The 19,940-nt window shown below is 48.9% G+C and overlaps 1 protein-coding gene across 1 annotated transcript in view; it reads right to left on the bottom strand.

Moving 5' to 3' along the window:
* Positions 1 to 1,557: 1,557 nt before the first annotated feature.
* LOC117082573 (core histone macro-H2A.2) overlaps positions 1,558 to 19,940 on the bottom strand; it is a 61,727-nt gene continuing 43,344 nt past the window's right edge. The window contains exons 6-9 of the mRNA XM_033209331.1: positions 18,611 to 18,710; positions 14,119 to 14,208; positions 4,661 to 4,835; positions 1,558 to 2,315 (exon numbers count right to left, since the gene is read on the bottom strand). Of these exons, the coding sequence (XP_033065222.1) occupies positions 2,150 to 2,315; positions 4,661 to 4,835; positions 14,119 to 14,208; positions 18,611 to 18,710 (531 nt within the window). The 3' untranslated portion in view covers positions 1,558 to 2,149. The remainder of the gene's footprint in view (positions 2,316 to 4,660; positions 4,836 to 14,118; positions 14,209 to 18,610; positions 18,711 to 19,940) is intronic.

Genomic DNA, 19,940 nt, shown 5'->3' with positions numbered 1-19,940 from the left:
ATCATCCAGGCTGGAGTGCAGTGGCACGATCTCGGCTCACTGCAACCTACATCTCCCGGGTTCACGTGATTCTCTTGCCTTAGCCTCCCGAGTAGCTGGGACTACAGGCGCGTGCCAACATGCCCGGCTAATTTTTTTTTAAGTAGAGATGGGGGGTTTCACCTTGTTGGCCAGGCTGGTCTCGAACACCTGACCTCAGATGATCCATTCATCTTGACCTCCCGAAGTGCTGGGATTCCAGGCATGAGCCACTGCGGCCAGCACATTTCCACTTTTAGATCCTAACTCCATACTGTAGGCTACATTTAAGAAGAGCTAGATAAAGTTTCCCTTCTGGTTACCCCACCCTGACAGAGTGCATTTTTACATGGCTAGCAGGGGTTGAGACTGCAGCCTGGGCCGGGCGCGGTGGCTCAAGCCTGTAATCCCAGCACTTTGGGAGGCTGAGACGGGCGGATCACGAGGTCAGGAGATCGAGACCATCCTGGCGAACATGGTGAAACCCCGTCTCTACTAAAAAAATACAAAAAAAAAAAAACTAGCCGGGCGAGGTGGCGGGCGCCTGTAGTCCCAGCTACTCGGGAGGCTGAGGCAGGAGAATGGCGTGAACCCGGGAGGCGGAGCTTGCAGTGAGCCGAGATCCGGCCACTGCACTCCAGCCTGGGCGACAGAGCGAGACTCCGTCTCAAAAAAAAAAAAAAAAAAAAAAAAAAAAAAAAGAGACTGCAGCCTGGCCTGCCAGCCACTGGAGGTATTTAAGGAAGGGCAGATAATGTGACTCTCTGCGGGGTGCCATCTGCTTACCCATTAGCGAGCAGAGGGGGTTTCTGCGGGTGACCCCCAGCATATTTCTAGGTTACTCACGGGCAGATTTGTAAGTGACAAAACTCCAGCTGATGCTGGGGATGGGGAGACGGCCCCCGGGGGACTTTGTGGTTTTGTGCTTCTGGTTTCCTGGCCAACCCCAGGGTCACTTGTCCCGAGGCCCAGCTGGGCACTAATGTCTGCCACCAACTATGTTATGGTGTATAAATGACTCCTCTATTTGAGAGAGATCTTCCAATCCGGAGGAGCCCCTCTTGGACCGCCTGGGTTAAATCTGCATAGCAGAAGTGGTTGATGAGTTCATCTGAAGAAATTCAGGCCCCACCTCCCCACCCTGCCCCTCCCTGTGCCCTTTGGATGGTGGCCTTTGGGTACTTGGGCAGAGTCCTTGGGACACCAGCCTCTCTGGGGTTCTCAGGCCATCCCGTTGGGGCTGTCGCCCAGGCCTAAGTGAGTCATGTGCCTCTCTTGGAGGATGGCTGTTCCCCTGGCAGCTTCATCCAAGGATCTGTCTTTATGGACCACGAAGGGAAGCCCACCTTTCTGGAGGCAGGACCTTCGGCCTGAGAAACACAAGCCCTGGTGCTATCTGACCTGGGGCCCGGTGAGGTGGGAATCCCAGTGTGTCAGTGACAGGCCTTGTTCTGTTGACTTACAATATTCTAGAAGGACCTACATGTGGGGACACTGTTTTCCAAACTGAGGAAAATGTTGCAATGAAAGAATATGTTGTAAGAAAGACACTGGATCTTTTATTTTTTTCCTTTCATTTTCTTTTTCTTTAAAAAACAAAATGAAACCAAAAAAAAGCCTGAAGCAAAACCTTTTTAGGAGTAGTTACAGGTATTACAGGGGTGGGGGCGGGGGGCACTAAAATAAAAGAGAAAAGCACCAGTGAGATGTCTTTCCCGTTTTCTCCTCTCCGCCACGGAACACGCACACCAACAGAGCCCAGGTCACTTTTTGCCCTCTTCCCTTAGAAAAAGGAGGAACAGAAGATTTAAGAATTTTGAAAGGATTTTTTCTCGTATGAGTGTGTGTAAAAGTCAATGCTATAAATCTAAAACGAGGTCTGTTTTTTTAAAAAAGTTCTAAAACAATAGGAGGAAAACACATGGAAAGAAACCCCTCGCGGAGACCTGCTTCCTTACAGATGGAGGCTCTTTTGGAGGAGAGTGTGAAGGGCAGAGGGCTCCCTGCGCCGGCAGGACCTGCCCGGCCGCCCTCTACTCCCCTGCCGTCACCCCTCTTCTCTCCTTTTAAAAAGCAAAACCCACTCTTGGGACTTGGGTGGTCCTCTGATCCCTGCTGGAAAGTGCAGCGGCTACTTGGTGTCGAGCTTGGCCATCTCCTGCACGTAGATGCCGATGCTCTCGCTGTCGAAGAGCAGGAAGTACACGTTCTTCAGCGAGGACGCGCTCGAGTCATCAAAGTGGGCTGAGATGGCTTTGAGGGTCACCTGGGCCGCGGTCTGTTTGGGAAAGCAGTTTCTGTGCCAAAGCAAAAGAAGAGCTGATGTCATTTTGGTCCCTGAGAGCCATGGGAGCATGAAGTACCTTTGTTTTTACTGGGTGGGGCCTCACTGTGTGCAGGGCTAGTCCATGCATGATCTCCTTTGACCCTAGCCAAAGGGACAGCCTGGGGGTGGCAGGTGGGGCGTGTTGCCCCCACTTTATAGGTGTCACACTGACTCGGAGAGGCACAATGATTTAATTTAATTTAATTAATTTGTTTTGAGATGGAGTCTCTGTCACCCAGGCTGGAGTGCAGTGGTGCGATCTCTGCCCACTGCAACCTCCACCTCCTGGGTTCAAGTGATTCTCCTGCCTCAGCCTCCCGAGCAGCTGAGTAGTGCGCACCACCATGCCTGGCTAAGTTTTGTATTTTCAGCAGAGATGGGGTTTCACCATGTTGGCCAGGCTGGTCTTGAATTCCTGACCTCAGGAATTCAAGGAGTTTGGGAATTCAGGAATTTGGGAGTCCTGCCTTGGCCTCCCAGAGTGCCGGGATTACAGGTGTGAGCCACGGTGCCTGGCCAAGCACAGTGATTTTAGTCAAGGTCATAGAGTTGGCCAAGTGAAGAGTGCCCTGTATTTTATTTTTTATTATAATGTTTTAAAATTAGTTTTTGTTTCAGAGGCAAAGTCTTGCTCCATCACTCAGGCTAGAGTGCAGTGGTGTGATCATAGCTCACTGCAGCTTCGAACCTCTGAGCTCAAGCTATCTGCCTCCTGCCTCAGCCACCTAAGTAGCTGGGACTATAGGCATGTGCCTATAAAAATTTTTTTTTTTTTTTTTTTTTAATTTTTTGTAGAGATGGGTCTTGTTATGTTGCCCAGGCTGGTCTCGAACTCCTGGCCTCAAGTGATGCTCCTGCCTCAGCCTCCCAAAGCTTTTGGATTTACAGGCATGAGCCACCGTGCCAGCTCCCTGTATTTGAGTCTATGTCATCTGACCAAGTCAAGCTTGGCTTTAAAAATGCTGGCCATTCAGCATTAAAAATACCTGGTCTTCAAAAAAGCAAACGGAAGTTTTGTTAGCTCCCTCCAAACTGGTTTGTATGTTAACCCGATTGCTTAGTAAAGGGCAAAAATACATGCTCCAAACCTGTCTTCCTAAGTCCTTTTTTATGCACGTATTATTTCATAGGCACAGGTCCATGTAATTTCAGCATTGTGACTCTGGGCATGGCGGGGTTGATGAAAGTTTGTTAAAGGCCCCAGGTTCCAGGGAGCTACTGATAGTGCCATCCACCAGACTGGGCCACAGCACCAGGTTCCAGGGGCACAGCCAGAGTGGTCATTAGGGGTCAGCGACAAAGACCCCTGGAGCAGGTCCAGGAGGGGCCTGTTAATAGTGATTCTTCCCATTCGCATGTATTCCAGCACAGAACAGCACTGCATGGTCTCACTGATGAAAGAATGCATCTCACAGCATCTCTGGGCCTGGACTGCTGAGCCTCGATGCTGCTTGCCTACGTTGAGATATGATTACAGCAGGAACCTAGGTCTCATTATTTTCCTCTTGGGCTTCCCAGGACACAGCTATAAACCATAGCTATATTATAAAGGGCAGCTCTCAAGATGAGAGGGTGTTCAAAATTCAAAATTCAAAATTAAAGCAATAGATTGGCTAGGGGCATGAAGGGAGAGGATATGTTGTGTGTGAGAGCAGATATCCTCATTACGTATCTGAAATAATGCCTAGCTGGGATCTGTGACAATCCAGTCATTGCCCAACCTCCTTTTCAGCAATCACTCGGGGACAGATTTTCACTTCTCTGGGTGTATTCGTCAAAGCCTCGAACTCCTGGCTCTGCAGTCTCCCAGAGCAGCAATGGAATTCCCTGGGGATTCTGGAGACAGAGGTCGGAGATGGGCGGCCTGAGATTCTGCGTTCTGACATCGGTCACTGCTGCCTGTCTATGGACCACACTTTGAGTAGCAAGGCCTTCGAGCCTGGTGTTTTCTGATCATGTGTCCTGGACACGGACTGGTGGGAATACGGACTTTGAACCTGGAAGGCTCTCAAAAAATAACCCACCAGCCGGCCTGTGCCTACCGATCCTCCCCGGGCTGCCTTCCTCCTGGGGCTTTAACATCAAGGAGGCAGTGGGGCTGGCCCCAGCCGGGGAAGACCTACTGCCTACGAGCCAGTGGGCTCGCTTCCCCGTGGGTTCTGAAGGATGAAAACTGGGTTTCTTGCCCCGTCACCTGGTCAGCATACTTGGCTGTGCTGGCAGCCCTTGGTAACACCCAGATCAGATGTAAGTGGGGGAGCAGCTGATTTCCAGGGAAAAGGCCAGAGGAATCAACTCAGGGGAACTGCATCTTACCTGCCGCTGGGGAAAGGCGGGAACGCGACGGACTTTAGCTTCTTGTCCTCCGCCGCTGACAGGCAGTTTTTGATGGTCTCTTCAAGCTGTTCTTCACATTTGTCGGAGCCCCACTGAGGGATGTGACAGTGGATGACAAATTTGGCTGCGAGTCCACTGGATTGGCTGACGGCAGCTGGGACATAGGAGAGAAAATGCCGCGGGTTATTTCCTGAGGTTTCCTAGGTGATAGCCTAACCTCATCAGGTACCTGTTAGATCTGGATATAAGGCAGTGATAGAGACGCTGGCCGGCCAGCATCCTGTGCTCCTGATGCAGACTGTGTTTAACAGAGAGCTGGGTTGGATGACTTTGCACAGTTAGCACAAGCTTTGGGTAGAAGCATTTAATGCTTCTCGGCTGCGTCACTGTCATATGGTCTGCCAAGTAGTCCCTGGGTTGGGCTACCTCCTCACAATGGTTCCTAGTTAAAGGGACACGTCAGATCCTCTCTGATGGCTGTGGTAGGTAAAGGAATAGCATCCCAAAACAGCCACATCCTTCTCCCTGGAACCTGTGGGTGTTTCTGTACGTGACAAAAGGGACTTTGCCGATGTGATTAAGTTAAGGCTCTTGAGATGGGGAGATGATCCTGGACTGTCTGGGTGAGCCTGGGCCTGACAAGAGGGAGGTAAGAAGGTCAAAGGCAGGAAAAGGCCGTGTGATGAAGGAGCCAGAGAATGGAGCGAAGCAGCCAGGAGCCAAGGAATGTTGCAGCTTAGAAGCTGGAAAAGGCAAGGAAGGGATCCCTCCCCGAGCCTCCAGAAGGAACCAGCCCTGCCAACACCTGGATCTTAGCCTCTTAAAACTCATTGTGGACTTCTAGCCTCCAGAACTGTAAGAAGATAAATTTGTGTTGTTTGAAGCCACAGACTTAGTGGTAATTTGTTACAGTAGCCACAGGAAATGAATACAGTGGCTTTTTTTTTTTTGGTTTTTTTGAGACAGAGTCTTTTTCTGTTGCCCAGGCTGGAGTGCAGTGGTGCAATCTCAGCTCACTGCAAGCCCCACCTCCTGGGTTCAAGTGATTCTAGTGCCTCAGCCTCTCAAGTAGCTGGGATTATAGGCATGTGCTAATTTTTAAAATTTTTTGTAGAGATGAGGTTTTGCTATGTTGCCCAGACTAGTCTTGAACTCCAGTGCTCAAGTGATCCTCCTGCCTCGGGCACCCAAAGTGCTGGGATTACAGGTGTGAGCCACCACACCTGGCCTACTGTGGCTTTTAAAAAATAGCCATGCCTGGGCCTCACCCCCAGAGGTCCTGACTCAGTAGGTCTGGTGCAGGGGCCTATGCTTACATGATTTTAGGACCTTCTATGAGTTGAGAACCACTGAACTCGATTGTACAGTTCCTTGGACAGGTATTGACATTTCATGATCTCCACATGCCCTGTAGAGAGTGGGGTTTCAAAAGCGGGCTGTGAAATTGAATTAGGCCAGCCTTGTCTCACAATTTCAGTCATACTCCTTTGTTTTACTGTTTACTCCCCTAAACATGGTTCCCATTGGTGACAGAGTTGATAAAGCCCCGTGGCTGCTAAGCTCCAGAGAAGTCACTGTGGGACTCCCCAGGGGAGTAGTTCCCTCAGATCTGCCTGAGGCAGCTGCAGCTTCAGCCATGAGCCACGCAGGTCCCCGAGCCACCCACCGGCGCCCTGTGCCCCTCCAGGAACCCAGGAATCGGCGTAGCAAAGGTCCGTGGCCACTAGGGGCAGCACTTGTAACAGAAACGTGTGTCCGCCGTATTCCAGAGCTGTGTGTGGGGTTGAGGTGAAAGACTGACTGGAAATCTATGATGCTCACCTAGTTTATGGTAAGTATTTCCTGGCAATGTCCACAGTGTCAGGGAAGTGCTGACTGCACTTCCTCGCATGGGTGGAAGCCAAATCCAAGGGACCCCCTCGTCCATCAGGGGAGGCTGTAAGCTCCTTGCCTTCCAGTGCCCAGAGGGGACTCAGTGTCATCATATGTGAACGCCTGAGTGCAGGACCCAGGCCACACAATACACCGAGGCTCTGGGTAGGGGCCCACCACACGTGCTGACCCTACGACCATGTATATTTGTGCACCAGAAGCAGAGTGTCCCTCTTCGACCTGAACAATGATGCCCCCAAAACCGGAGGCTGCTGTGCTGAGAACCAAGGACCCTGGGGATGGGCCTTGTCTGCACAGTGCGATTTTCCCGAGCACCTCGCTGCTATTGTATGCCTGATGGGGTTTGGCTTGTTATAGTCATGGCTGATTTATTTCACATATTTAAAAAGTATAATCACGTTACTAGCAGAATGGTGTTATTTCTCTAATGTAAAGTCATTTTTTTGAGACAAGGTCTCCCCCTGTCGCCCAGGCTGGAGTGCAGTGGCTCGATCATGGCTCACTGCAACCTCTGCCTCTTGGGTTCAAGCAATTTGATTCTCCTGCCTCAGCCTCCCGAGTAGCTGGGATTACAGGCACCCACCACCACGCTCGGCCAATTTTTTGTATTTTTAGTAGAGATGGGGAGTTTCACCATGTTGGCCAGGTTGGTCTTGAACTCGTGACCTCAAGTGATCCACCCGCCTCGGCCTCCCAAAGTGCTAGGATTATATTGCACCCAGCCAAAAGTCATATTTAAATAAAAGGAATATGTTCCTATTGGCAATGTCAAACATCCAATCAAGTAAAAAATGACTTTCAGGGTAGTACACGATGACATTTCAGTCCAGAACAAAGTATGTTCATGGCAACTGGCGATGAATAACACGGCTTATAGCCGTAATGCTTTGTAATGTTCTCTAGAGGTGTCAAGGATGAGAGTCAAGTTATTACAAGGGTTGTGGCCCTGGTATTTGGTAAGCACCTATCCACGTAATGACTAGCGGCATTCTCTTACCTAATGTGATGTCGCCTGGTGGAGACCTGCATTCTGAGGGTGGCAGTGCTGCTGCTGGGAGCTTCTAGAACCTTCTCCCAGGTGAGCCATCACAGTTCTTGGAGTCACCACAGCAAAAGGGGACTCTAGGGTGGCCCCTTGTTCTGCTGAGAGGCTGCTACTGCTGATGCCTGGTTTCCACGACACTATGGATTTTCTTTTAACAGTGCCTCAGTTTCCCACAATGGCCTCTCCTCTTCCTGCCTGTCTGGACCCAGTGCTCTTCTTTCTGCTGCAGCCCCAGCTCCTACGCAGCCATCTGCAAGCCATTTTCCTCCTTAGCTTTCAACAGGGACCTGCACCTCATGACCTTTCTGGGGCCCCAGGGCTAACATGTGCCCAGTAAAATGGCCATTCACTCCTGAAACCCGATTCCCCATTTTCCCTCTCTGTCACTGCAGACACCATCAGTTTCCTCTGCCTTGTCCCATTCCAGGCCCATGTGCTTCCTTTTCACCCCCACTCCACCTCCACCCTCATCCAATACAGCTTTCTCGATGATCTTTGGGTCCCAGCCCTCCTTCTGCCAAACCATTCTCCATACAGTTGCTGGAGTCAAGGTCCTTAAACTCCACATTTAAACTCAGAATCTGCAAGTGCTCCTGATTGCCAGCCTGACCTTACTGCAGTCCTCCCAGGCTCCCTTCATGGTCTGCCCCTCTCCCCTTGGAGTCTATCCATTTCTTGCTCTTTCTGGATGCCCAGTCGTTCTCCAGCCAGTGGGCTCAGTCCCCTGCACACATGGGTCTGGCTACACCTGTGTCTCCACACTTGGCTATCCTCCTTTGTCGCTGACTCCCTCGCCCATTCTCTCTGGGCCTCTGCCATTCACTTCAGCAGCCAGCTGTGCTGTGATATACTGTGCTACCTTGGGGTCCCCGCCTGGGTGTAAAGTTCAGGAGTGTTCAGGGCCTACATTCACATCCACATCCCGATGCCTGTGCCCGACAGCACACACTGTAGATGCTTAACGTGAACTGGTTCTGCCCCAGATGATGTCTTCACTGAAGTACTTTTGTATTCCTTGCTGCTGCCTGGCTCCTACCACAGTCACTGGCAGGCAGGTGCTCAAATATTCAACAAAAGAATGAAAGACCCGACTTTTCATCAGCTTGTCAGCCTGGAAACCCTGGACCTACCCTTAGCTCCAGCTTCTGCCTCCCAGAACATGCAGCATCACTGCCTCTCACTGGCTCTGCTCCTGAAATATTTTCTTGATCCACCCTCCCCCACCCCCTGCCACAGGGTGGGCCTGCACTGCAGTTGGTCTGTTTTAACCATGTTAAGATGCACTTTTTTTTTTTGTTTAAACATTTTAATATTGTTGAAATCAGAAAGCATCTTAGAATTGCTGTCAGCCTGGAGCTGAGTTCTTCCAAAAAGAAATTACATTTCCTTCTATGTCACGTAGGGACACTACCAAAGTAAGGCTATGTCTCACTCTCTTCTCTGCCTGAGGTTTTGAGCTGCACTGGATCTGGCTGCAAATCTTCAGGAGTACTGGCTTGTGGTTCAAATTCTTTTTCTTTTTCTTTTTTTTTTTTTTTTGAGACGGAGTCTCGCTCTGTCGCCCGGGCTGGAGTGCAGTGGCCGGTTCTCAGCTCACTGCAAGCTCCGCCACCCGGGTTTATGCCATTCTCCTGCCTCAGCCTCCGAGTAGCTGGGACTACAGGCGCCCGCCACCTCGCCCGGCTCGTTTTTTGTATTTTTTAGTAGAGACGGGGTTTCACCGTGTTAGCCAGGATGGTCTCAATCTCCTGACCTCGTGATCCACCCGTCTCGGCCTCCCAAAGTGCTGGGATTACAGGCTTGAGCCACCGCGCCCGGCTCTTTTTCTTTTTTTTAAAGACAGAGTTTCACTCTTGTTGCCCAGGCTGGAGTGCAATAGCGCGATCACGGCTCACTGCAACCTCCTCCGGGTTCAAGCGATTCTCCTGCCTCAGCCTCCCAAGTGGCTGAGATTACAGGCACCCATCACCATGCCTGGCTAATTTTTGTATTGTTACTAGAGACAGGGTTTCTCCATGTTGGTCAGGCTGGTCTCAAACTCCCGACCTCAGGTGATCCACCCACCTCTGCCTCTCAAAGTGCTTCGATTACAGGCGTGACCCACCATGCCTGGCCAAATTCTTTAGTGAGGCTTTTTTCTCCCCTACTGTGTATTTGCTGTTCCTTTCTGCATGGTGGGTTCATGTCTTGCTTGCTTGCTGTTATACTCAATGTGCCCCAGCTTTATGTGGGGCCTCCTATTAGACACCTTATTTTGGAAATTTAATTTTTCTTAGTGGTACATACAATAAAAATATATCTTACAACTGATGGTGTTTTAAAATGAAATGCAATGTGCTGTTAGACAGTGGTGAACCGTCTCCTCTTCTCCATTTTTACCAGGGTGCTACCACTCACTGGCCCCAGGCCATGGCTTCTTACACCTAACATATTTGCACCAATGTCTTAGCTGAAAATTGTGTCCTGCAGCGCTCTCCTTCCTTCCAGGTTCATGTCTATTTCCTCGGTGCAGACTTTTGTATTCTTTGCAGCTAGTGTCTGGATTGCTGCCTCTCAACTTCTACACGTCTGAAATCGTACATCTTTTGTCCTCATTCTTGAATGATAACGTAGCAAAATGTTGAATTCTTGGTTGACAGTTTTTTTTCCCCCTTCAGTGCTTTGAAGCTATTTCTTTCCTGTTTCCAAACATCTTTTTTTGCTGATGAGAAGTCTGCTGTCACTAGAAGAACCATCATTTCTTTACAAATGATCTGCCTCTCCTCTCGGGTTACTTTGAAGGTTTCTTTTGATTTTTCAATTTCTGAGGCTTCACCACAACACTCCAGGTTTTGGATTTATTTTCATGTATTTTGCTTGATATTTTCAGCTTAAGGACTCATGCTTCATCCTAGAAAATTCTCAGCTATGGTCTCCTTAAATACTGTTTCCCTACTTTCTATTTCTGCCTTTGGAACTCTGTTTAGAAGTGTGTTGGTGCTGGGCACGGTGGCTCCCGCCTGTAATCCTAGCATTTTGGGAGGCTGAGGCAGGAGGATCACTTGAGCCCAGCAGTTCGAGATCAGCCTGGACAACATAGCAAGATCCCATCTCTATTTAAAAAATAATTTAAAAAAGAAGTGTGTTGGAGCCTCTCATTCTGTGTAGAGCAGCTATTTTTCCTCTCCTTTGCACCCTATCAGGCAGTTCTTGGTGAAACTTCCCCACACCCAGGCCCCCAGTCCAGACGCCATCTTAGATAACTGAGTTGGGGCTTGGTCTCATGGTTATATTGGGGATATGGTGGAGCCAAACATTGAGTCAGAGGGCAGTGTGGCCCTGGGCTTGGGTGAGGGCTATCTTCTCCCTTCTGCTACCCTAGAAAGACAGATTTTTATACAAGTTGTAGCCCTGGGTAGTGGCTAGAGCTTTGGCTTCCTGTAAAGGCCACAAGAGTCTCATGCAGCCCCTTGCTTTGAGCAGTGAGCCTGGCTCTGGCCCTCTTTATACATGAAGCGACACTGTATCTTATAGACCTGGAGCCCAGGCCTGGGGCAGCGGCCTTCTGGAGGTGCTGCTGCAGCCCTCCTGCCTCTGTCTACATGGAGGCTTATCTTATATTTGAGTGTGGCTCTGTCTTACAGTTTTTAAAGAGACACTGCATCTATTACTGCTATGCCTGTGGGGAGTGGTGGGTGGAGATTTAAAGTGTGGGCTCTTGTTCTTTCTGGACTAGAAGCCCCCATTACTTTTTTCCTTTTCTTTCTTGTTTTTTTTTTTTTTTTTTTTTGAGATGGAGTCTCGCTCTGTGGCCCCGGGCTGGAGTGCAGTGGCCGGAGCTCAGCTCACTGCAAGCTCTCCCTCCCAGGTTCACGCCATTCTCCTGCCTCAGCCTCCCGAGTAGCTGGGACTACAGGCGCCCGCCACCTCGCCCGGCTAGTTTTTTGTATTTTTTAGTAGAGACAAGGTTTCACCATGTTAGCCAGGATGGTCTCGATCTCCTGACCTCGTGATCCACCTGCCTCGGCCTCCCAAAGTGCTGGGATTACAGGCTTGAGCCACCGCGCCCGGCCTCTTTCTTGTTTTTTTTTTTGAGACAGAGTCTTGCTCTGTCGCCCAGGCTAGAGTGCAATGGCATGAACCTGGCTTACTGCAACCTCCACTTCCCAGGTTCAAGCGATTCTCCTGCCTCAGCCTCTGACTAGCTGAGATTATAGGCATATGCCACCACGCCTGACTAAGTTTTGTATTTTTAGTAGAGACAGGGTTTCACCATGTCGGTCAGGCTAGTCTCGAACTCCTGACCTCGTGATCCACCTGCCTCAGCCTCCCAAAGTGCTGGTATTACAGACGTGAGCCACCGTGCCCGAGCCCTACTTTTATAACAATCAAGTCTAATCTGGACAGCCCCCTGCTTAAACTTCCAAGTGCCCTCGTGTCCATGTAGGGTCAGGTCCAGACCCCTTCGCAAAGCCCACAGACCCAGCCTCATCTTGACTGCTGTTTCTCTTCTCCCACATGCTGACCCAAGACTCCCTGCTCATGCAAGACCCGCGTCTTCTCACATGCAATGCTCCTATTGCCCTCCGTGTCCCACCCCCAAGGGCTCTCACAGCCTCGCTGCCGTCCTCCCACACTCCCCTACGCTGAGGTTGTGGCTCCTGCTCTGTGGCCCAGTGATGCATCTGAGGGCAGCGGTGGGTTTTATTTTCCGCTGAAGCCCTGCAGCACTTGGCACTGACTGAGGGTACAAGGAGTGAACTGATTGGGAGTCGTGTGGGTGGGAACACCGATCTGAGGTTGGATCCACTTGTCAAAAACTTGCCCAATCGCCTGGACAAGAGATGTTCAAACAAAAACTTGTGCACGGATGTTCACTGCAGCTCTATCCACAATCACCAAAGGTGGAAACAGCCCAAATGTCCAACAGCAAATGAGTGGTTAAACAAAATGGAATATTATTCAGCCATGAAAAAGAATGTAAGTACTTACCCATGCTACAGTATGGATGAACTTTGAAAAAAATGTTAAGTGAGAGAAGCCAGACAGAAAAGTCATATATTGCATGATCCCCTTTATAAGAAATGTCCAGAATAGGCAAATCCATAGAGACAGAAAGTAGATCAGTGCTTGCCAGGGCCTGAGGGGGCACTGGACAAGACTGCTTAATGTTAGGGGGTTTGTTGGGAGAAAAGCTGAGTGTTGGGAGAAGCTGAGGCAGGGCTTGCATGTCTGACATAACGTGAAAGAGTCTTGGAACATGTCCGGGGTCCAGATTCTAAAACCCACTGTGGCTGGAACACTAAGCTCTGTGCCAAAGGGCGGAAGGCTACTCCGATGCACCATAATCTGAGCCCAGGCATAAAAGCCCTCGTGACTTCGACAGAATCCAGGGCTCATGGCTCTGGAATGTGTCTAGACTTGCTAGCTCCTTGCTCCTTGCTCTCCCAGGATCGATTGTATCTTGAGTTAAAGGAACCTGCTCTCCATTATCTCAAGCAGCAGAATATGTTCCAGATGCTTCAAAGGAAATGCTAAACTGTCACAGCTGTAGATCATACCCTTGCCTTTCGACCCCCGTATCCTCACCACCTGTTTCTTTGTTTGATCACCAATAAATAGTCTGGGCTTCCAGAGCTCAGGGCCTTCGCAGCCTCCATACACTAGCGACAGCCCCCTGGACCCACTTTCTGTCTCAAACTGTCTTTTCTCATTCCTTTGACTCCGCTGGACTTCGTCACCCCCATGACCTGGTGTTGGGTGCGATCACCCCAACAAGGTTTCTGTGTGAGGTGACATCAAAGCTCTGGACTAGGTAGTGGTGATGGCTGCACAACACTGTAAAAGTACTTAATGCTGCTGAATTATACGCTTTAAAATAGTTCCAGTGGCTGGGTGCGGTGGCTCATGTCTGTAATCCCAGCACTTTGGGAAGCCAAGGTGGGTGGATCACTTGAGGTTAGGACTTTGAGACCAGCCTGGCCAACACGGCAAAACCTCATCTCTACTAAAAATGCAAACGCTAACCAGGCATGGTTGCATGCGCCTGCAATTCCAGCAACTTGGGAGGCTGAGGGACAAGAATCGTTTGAACTTGGGAGGCGGAGGTTGCAGTGAGCTGAGATCATGCCACGGCACTCCAGCCTGGGTGACAGAGTGAGACTCTTTCTCAAAAAGAAAAAAAAAAAAAGAAAAGAAAAAGAAAAAAACATAGTTCCAATGGTAAGTCCTATGGTATGTATACTTTATCACACACATGCGAAGTTCACCCAATGGCTCTAGACCATTTTGGGGGATCTGATGCAAATTCACTTGAATTATTCAGACATATTGGAGTCCCCAGGACATCTGAAAGGATCTCCATGGGCCTGCTCAAATTACCTGAGATGCTGAAATAGCTTTCTGATTAGTTATGGCATGCTTTGTCTCATAAGCTGAACGGGCATCAGGCACGTGAGGCTAGAGACTCAGAGAGGAGGGTGAGGCCATGCTGGTGACAGGAGCCTAGTTCCACACTTACCTTCGGCGACTTCCAAAGGGCCTTGGGATTTGCGAAGCTCCTTTACCGTTTCCAAGAACTCTTTTCCCCCAGCCTTTTCCAAGGCTTTACCTGCAAAGGAGAGCAATGGGCAGCCACTGTGGTTGTTCTTTCAATCTAATTACACTGTTTGACATATTTGTAGTAGGCCAGGAAAAAAAAAAATAGTACACTTAGAAACTAGGAATTGAACTTCCCAATTGTTATCCTGGTTTGCCAGTGGTCGGGGGAGGCAGAGGTCTCGGGGCATCAGTGTAGCAGACTTAAGATTGGCAAGCTTTTATCAAGGATCTTTTAAGGGGTGATTTGGCCATAAAGCGGTCTCATGGCCCGAGTCCTGTAGATGATTTAAAAACAAAACACCAACAAAAAACTGAGATTCTAGTGTTGTGTCCTACAGGTTTAGTACTCATGTGGAGAGCTCTGAGGTCCCGGTCCCATCACAGTGCCATCAACATACTGTAAGTGCTTGAGTCAAAGGACAGACACAGGCCCAGGGCAGCCAGGCATGTTGTTCCCCCACCCCGGTGCTCAGTTTTCAATGGAGACATGCAGAGAGGCTAATCTCTATGGACTTTCCTGCCGGGAGATGCCCTGAGCCTTTGATGTTAGGGGAATGCCCTACTCTTTCTTTTTTTTTTTTTACCTCAGCTCTTACTTCTCCACAGGCCAAGTGGAACCCCATGGGAGATGACAGGACGCCACCTCTGACCCCGCAGGAACCCCGTCTGTGTATGTACCAGCGCATCCAGCTCTTATGTCTCTGAGATGGCATGGGTTTTTTTTTTCCAGACTGGGAGGACGACGGCTTTGGGGCAGCAGATGAGGTATTTTTCAGGTGTTTTCATCTTTGAATGAACTTGGTGATCTGGATGTGTGGGGGCAAGTCTCAGCTCTCTCTTTATGAATCATCATTATTACTATGGTTCAGTTCAGAGTCTTCCCCAGGGCCTGGGTGGTGATGCTTCCCCACTCCACACTCGAGCCTCAAGTATATGTGGAGAGCCATAGTACATTGTGCAGATCGTTTAGGACAAGTGTCTATTCCAGTGGTCACTGTCCACTGGGGGAGGGCGTGCAGAGGGGATTTCTTCATTAATGTGCTTGGGTTCCCATGATGCAACTGAGAAATGGTGATTGTGCATTATACCCAGCACCTCTGAGGCTCCTTTCTGGCCCCCAGATTCCTGGACACTGTTGATCTATTGGGTCCAGAAGCCTAGAGAAGGCCGAGTAACTGAAGCTGGTAGCCAGTTCATGTTGAGAAGCAGAGGACTAGGTCTACACTGGTGCCCTCTGCATTCAGGTCAAGGGCCAAATGGGAATGTGCAGAAGGTAAGGGGAATGCACCCTCCTCACTGAAGACTTTTAAGAAAAAAGCAGCCTGGACAGAGGTATTTTTCTCTCTACAGAAGCATTCCCAAGAAGGAAAGGAACAATGCTAGAATGAGAATACCGCAGCTTTGCAACTCCTAACAAATGGCGGAATCTAGAGAAGAGGCATCAGTGGCCCCCAGCATCACACCAAGACAGACAACCAGGCACGACACGCCTCCTCAGGCACGCGCGCTCGCCACTGACCAAGGAATCTTGGCAAAGTTTTCGAACCTATACCTCATGAAACCTCTAGATCCAACCACCAAGTTATAAAAAGCAAAGAAACATGTTTCATGATGCCAGGAGGATGTAATCAACAAAATCCGGACTGCATGAAACCCCATAGGACAAATGGCTCAGCTTCCTCAACAAACGAATTGCAAAGAAATAAGAAAGAGATGAAGGAGGAACCTAAGGTATAAGAGACTTACCAACCAACTGCAGTGCGTGGACTGATTTGGATCCAAAATCAAATAAACCAATTTTCTTTCTTTCCTTTCTTCCTTTCTCTCCCCGTCCTTCCCTCCCTGCTTCCTTCTCTCCCTTCCCTTCCTTCCTTTCTCTCTCTCTCTGTCTCTCTCCCTCTCTCCCTCTCTCTCTTTTTCTTTCTCTCTCTTTCTTTCGAGACCGGGTCTCACTCTGTGTACTCTGTGGCCCAGACTGGAGTGTAGTGGCGTGATCACCATTCACTGCAGCCTAGAACTCCTGGGCTTAAGTGATCCTCCTACCTCAGCCTCCCACCTTAGCTGGCAGCACAGGCATGTGCCAACACGCCCGGCTAATTTTTGTTTTTTTGTAGAGATGGGGTTTCGCCATGTGCCCAGGTTGGTCTGAAACTTCTGAGCTCAAGTGGTCCGCCCACCTCAGCCTCCCAAAGTGCTGGGATTACAGGTATGAGCCACCATACTCAGGCCCCCCTTTTTTATAAGAGATGGGGATCCCACTATATTGTCCAGGCTGGTCTCAAATTCCTGGGCTCAAGCAATCCTCCTGCCTCAGCTTCCCAAGTAGCTGGGACTACAGGAGTGTACCACTGGGCCTGGCTTAAACAAATGTTTAAGAAACTTAACATTTATGATGTAACTGGAATTGGAACACTGGTAATTTGTTGATATTGCTATCTTTTTAAAGGTACAATAATGGTAGTGTGGCTGTGTTGTTAGTAAACAGCCCTTATCTGTTAGAAGTCATAGTGAAATATTCACAGATAAAATGACTTCGGGAAGTATGTGGAGCGGGTAAGAGTTGGAACAAAGGTGGCCATAGGTGGTGATTACTGCATCTGATTGAGTAGGGTTTCATTATAATTTTCTGTTATTTTTGTTTATGCTTGACTTTTCCCATAATAACATAATATTTTGAAAAGATTAAGGCAGGGCCTTGGCTGTTGGGATGATTAGTTTGGGTGACGGTGGTGGAGAATGGAATCATAATGGGAGGGACTCCTCCTAACACAGCAGCAACAAAACAACTGTCAATTACTAAGTGCCTAGGAGCCCAGCACTGTGCCAGGCCCCATCACAGCAGCCCTGTGGGACAGGTACTATTGCTATCCTGCCTTACAGAGGAGGAAACAGAGGTTCAGGGAGGTTTAGACACCTGCCAAAGGTCACACAGCTAGGAAGCAATTCAGAAAAGCCGGGACAGTCCAGGCAGGCCGACCTGGAACCTGCCCTCTTAACCACCTGGCTGCCTTTAGCCCATTTCTCCTCACAAGACCCTGAAGAGGTTGGCCTTAGAATCCACTGCTGGAAACTGAGCGTGAATTTCTGCTCTCAGACCAGTGCTCTTTCCACTCTGCCACCATGCCAATTAAAGAAAAGAAGCATATTGTTTTTCTTACATAAAAATTTCATTACTGTAGAAATGTGTAAAGTATGAACACTGCAATGTGTCAGTGAGAGACAGGACACCTATTAAAAAAGCTCCAGATGAAGGCCACTAGAGGGCGCCCTTCCAAGGAGCGTGGAAGGAGACTTGTTTCTCTGTAATGCTGACTTTTCCCAGGGCTGTCCTGTCTCCTTTTCAGGACAGCAAGTGGCCTCTGATGCCAGGAGGAAGCCCTGAGTGAGTCCAGCTGCCAGGGGCCCCTGGTGCTACCACCCAGGGCTGAACTACTAGCATCTACCTCAAATTGCCTCCCTCACAGGCAAGCCCTGTACCCTAGGGACAAAGCCCCTTCTTTGCTTACTTTACCCTTTCCATGGAGAGTTTAAGGCAGTTCTGCTTGGTAAAAATGGATGGGATGGGGACTGTTAGCATGCTGTTATTTCCTGCACCCGTAACAGCTTACCCTCCCAAGCTCCTCCACCCTGGCTAGTAATAGCTCCCTCTGCCACTCGTGGGACAGTTGGCAAACCACAGGCAAAATAACTCAGTGCTCATAGCTTAATGGACAACCTAATTTTTTCTAGATGTCCATTTCCCTTTTATCAATAGCACTCTCAATATTTAAGCTTATGATATATGTAAACATGTACAACAATATTTACAGTAGCACTATTCACTATAGCCCAAACTGGAAACGACCCCAATTGTCATCAGTGGTGGAATAGATCAATGAACTGTCATATATTTATAGAGTGTAATACTACAAGCAAGGAAAATGAATGAATACAATCATACTCAACAACATGGATAGATTTCACAATACTGAGTGGAGCAAAAGAGGACAAGATTTCATTTTTACAAAACTCAAGACAGATGAAACCCATCTCTGCTTTGAGAAGAAAGGACAGTGGCTACCCTTGGAGGGCATACTGACTGGGAGTGGGACCGAGGGAGACTTCTTGGGTGCTGGTAAGGTCTGCTTCAGGATCTTGGTGCTAGTTGCACAGTGGGGTTCACTTTGAGAAAAATTCATCAAGCTCTACGCTAACAATTTGCTTTTACACAATACCCCAATAAAATTTTCAAAAATATATGCAGAATTAAAAGTTAGCTTCTCTCTAGTGAAGCTGTTCAACTACACATAAAGACACAGTTTGACATGGGACCCCAGCAATGGGATAGCCAGTTGACAATGACCAGCTTCACAAGAACTTGCCTGAACAGTGGCCTATTCTACGGCACTTCTACTGAAGTCTCAGGACCTTACCTATATCTTCTTTGAGGTCAATTTCGGCTGTGGTTGGGTGGACAATGCCCTCCACTCTCATGGAGCCAATATGGCTGATGTCACTCTGGGTTAAGGACAGCTGCATTAGGAAGAAAAGTTGGAGAATGTGGAAAAGATAAAATCCGGTTGAAAAGTCCTCATATTTTACTTGCATCATTAATTCTCTTTGATTATTCATACCCAATGTCAACACAGGGGCTGCATAGAGAGTGACAACCTCCAGTTTCCCAGGTGTCTGGCTTGCAATAAGCTCTTTGAGCTCAGCGGATTTGCTCTCCACTCTGGGGCTGGCAGCATACGACGAATCCATTTCCTCTTCCCTGGAACAGGAACAGGACCTCCCCTCTCCTTTCTTTCTTTCTCTTACAGCTCATGCCTTTGGTTCCCAACCCTGGTGGCCCTGGTTTTCACTGATGCATCCTCTGAGCAGCTCCTGCAAGGAAGCCCAGGGCTCGCTCTCTCTTTTCCCCTCAGCATCCTGCATTCTCCCTAGAGGAGCACAAAATTAGTGGGGCAGGGCTCTGAAGTCAGTAACCTTGCTGGAGAGAAGTAATGGGCTCTGGGATCCTGACCTGGGGGTGTCTGGCTCCCTTGGCCTTTGGAGACCACAGTCTTGGGGCTACCGTTGGGAAATGCTACCCTATGTGTTCACAGTAGAGTGGAATGGAGGGCATTCTCTATTGGCCCACGTGAGCGAGACCTTTATGTTCCCTTAGCTACGTGAGAGAAAGCTAATCGTCATGTAACAGTGAACGGGCCAGAGAGGGGACGTAAATTCCACCTCTTTGTTTCCCTGCTTTAATCAGTGATGAATTAGCAACCAGCCACACCGATGCTCTTCTTAGAACATGCTCTTCCCAGTTCTTTGAATGGAGGCTTACTGTGTTGTCAGGATGGAAACATTCAGCTACCAGAGATATGATTAACTGACTCTTCCCTTGGGTGTCTTATTTCAGCCCCAGTTGACTTGGTAGATAAATTGTCTGCTCAGTAAACTTTACACTTGTAGGAATGAATTATTTGCATGTCTGGCTGGGCTGCTGTTGTGTTGCTGAAGACTGTTCAAATGTATAGCCCTGTTTGTTTTCTTTCTAAAGCCTAGGAAGGCAGGCAGACTGAATTATTGGCAAATAATTCATTTCTAATATCAAGGATATTCGGGAAACATATATTTCTATTTTCTTTCTTTGATAAATTACGTTGAACCATGTAAGATGGGCCTCTCAGAAGCTGTTTGAGAAAGTTAGCTATGGATTTTTTTTTTTTTTGGCAGATGTAGAAATAACTGGGGTGTGTGGAATTCCCAGCA

This window comes from Trachypithecus francoisi, unplaced genomic scaffold (assembly GCF_009764315.1).
Source record: "Trachypithecus francoisi isolate TF-2019V2 unplaced genomic scaffold, Tfra_2.0 Lachesis_group9, whole genome shotgun sequence".
In the NCBI taxonomy this organism is placed as follows: domain Eukaryota; kingdom Metazoa; phylum Chordata; class Mammalia; order Primates; family Cercopithecidae; genus Trachypithecus; species Trachypithecus francoisi.
Note: the sequence above shows the minus strand (reverse complement) of the source record. Positions and strands in the feature narration are given on the sequence as shown.